Here is a 2,148-nt window from a genome sequence, read left to right on the forward strand (position 1 = left end):
GGGGGGGGAGAGAGAGGGAGAACGGGGGGGGAGAGAGAAGAGAGAGAGAGAGACAGGAGAGAGAGGGACACAGAGAGAGAGAGGGACACAGAGAGAGAGAGGGACAGAGAGAGAGAGAGACAGAGAGAGGAGAGAGGGGAGAAAGAGAGAGACAGGAGTGAGGGAGAGAGGAGAGAGAGAGGGACAGAGAGAGAGAGAGAGAGGAGAGAGAGAGGGACAGAGAGAGAGAGACAGGAGAGAGAGAGAGAGGGACAGAGAGAGAGAGAGACAGGAGAGAGAGAGAGAGAGAGAGGGACAGAGGAGAGGAGAGGAGAGAGAGAGGGAGGGAGGGAGAGGGAGAGAGGGAGAGAGAGAGAGAGAGAGAGAGAGAGAGAGAGAGAGAGAGAGAGGGACAGAGAGAGAGAGACAGGAGAGAGAGAGAGAGAGAGAGAGAGAGAGAGAGAGTTGAAGCCCCAACATTGCCTACGTAAAAGTTCCAGAATCCCGTCTCCACCCGAAACTCGCGTCCTGGCAGAGGTCTGGGCAGCGCGTTTCCTGTCGCCCAGGATGGGTCCCAGCTGAGGACACTTATTGCGCTGAGCCAACTCTGCTGTCTCTCTTCCCGAGCGCTTTGGCAGGCTTTGTGTCTTCCACATCTTGCGGTAGTTCAGTCATCAGGGCCGCGTCCGGAGGGCAGCTTCAGGCCTCCACGCGCCCCCGGCGTCCCCCGCGCTCGGCTCCCGGGCCCCGGGGCGCAGGCCAAGCAATCCGCGCAGCGCCCTCCCCTGACAATGCCCTTTAAATAAACCAATTCATTTTGGTGTATTTTTAACATGTCCTATGAGAAACTCCAGGGCCCTCAGAATTTCCCAAAGGCATACTAAGCCAAAAGGTGAGGCCTTCTAATTCTGCGAAGCCTTGTCAAGCAACCAAAGGTGAACAAACAGGAAATTTTATGGAGCTGTGCCACATACATGGGACCCCCTTGCAGCCTGCTGAAAAAGGGGTATCACTCCTCAGGCTCCCATCCTGTTCCCTATAGCAGGATGGCTCTCAACACTGCATCCAGTGGGAGATCCTGACAAAACTCTTGTTGGAGTCACCTCATTAGGGATTGCAGAGTTCTTGGCCAGATTTCCTTCAGGATGACTCTTGAAATGAGCATATCATGTACATATATAACCCAGCCAAAGTGTGGAAGTGCAAATCGGTCAAGGTTCTAACATCAGAAACAGACAAATTATATTTCTGCCTTTAGATTTTCACCAAAGGGTGCCAGATGCCAGTACCTATGCTGTTTAAAGACTGAGACACACATAACAACCTAAGAGGTGCCAAATCAGTTGACTTGAAATAGTAAAAGACAAGACACAGGTAATTGCCTTCAGATACTTCTCTTTCTAAGAATCCTCTTTTCAAATGGTTCTCCTGCTTTTCTTTATATACCACCTGAGGTAAGAATAAACTAAATTTCTATCACTTTAGCAAGGTCTCTATTTGAAATATGGAAGAAACTGGTCACCTATTGTTCCCAGGTTAGTACTCTCAAACAAATTGAGACAATAGAAAAAATTATTTAATATCCCCTTATATATTTAAAAAACATTTCTTAACTATTTAAATCAGGGAAAGGTGATGGTGATAAAAATATAAGTTATTAAAAAAGCACAATGAACAGACATTTATGATTGAATAAAAATAGAGTTAACCAGGTTGGGAGTTTATTGTTTGGAAGTAAAAATTAACTGATTTGATTATTTAAAAGATCACCTGAATATTCAGGTTCATATTTCATTTTAATTCTTTTGTCTAAATGAAAAATGCTTCATGAACTAACATTTTTAAAAAACATGAAAACTATTTCTAAAATTCAAGATAATTTATTTTGAATATTTGTGGTCAATATTGAATATTAATATGGTTCCTCATCAATTGGTATTTATTAAATGAAGTTACCATACATATTACTCAAATATTTGAAATGAATGTGATTACCCTTTCTGGTTTTTAAGAATTAGAATATCCTGAAAACTCTGAGCCAATGATTCTAATCAGGACATCTCTTGTATGCTGGAAAATAACACTGGCGTTTTACAATCAGGGAAACTGTATCAGATACCATACTTCAGATACGTAATAGCATTCACAGCTTCATATTTCAGAAGTTGC

The 2,148-nt window shown here is 43.7% G+C and overlaps 1 protein-coding gene across 1 annotated transcript in view; it reads right to left on the reverse strand.

Annotated features, from left to right (window-relative positions):
- The window catches only part of GRAMD3 (GRAM domain containing 3), a 67,741-nt gene extending 67,025 nt beyond the window's left edge, over positions 1-716 (reverse strand). Inside the window, exon 1 of the mRNA XM_008578956.1 lies at positions 572-716. Within this exon, the coding sequence (XP_008577178.1) occupies positions 572-654 (83 nt within the window). The 5' untranslated portion in view covers positions 655-716. The remainder of the gene's footprint in view (positions 1-571) is intronic.
- Positions 717-2,148: the final 1,432 nt, after the last annotated feature.

This window comes from Galeopterus variegatus, unplaced genomic scaffold (assembly GCF_000696425.1).
Source record: "Galeopterus variegatus unplaced genomic scaffold, G_variegatus-3.0.2 Scaffold1790, whole genome shotgun sequence".
NCBI lineage: Eukaryota > Metazoa > Chordata > Mammalia > Dermoptera > Cynocephalidae > Galeopterus > Galeopterus variegatus.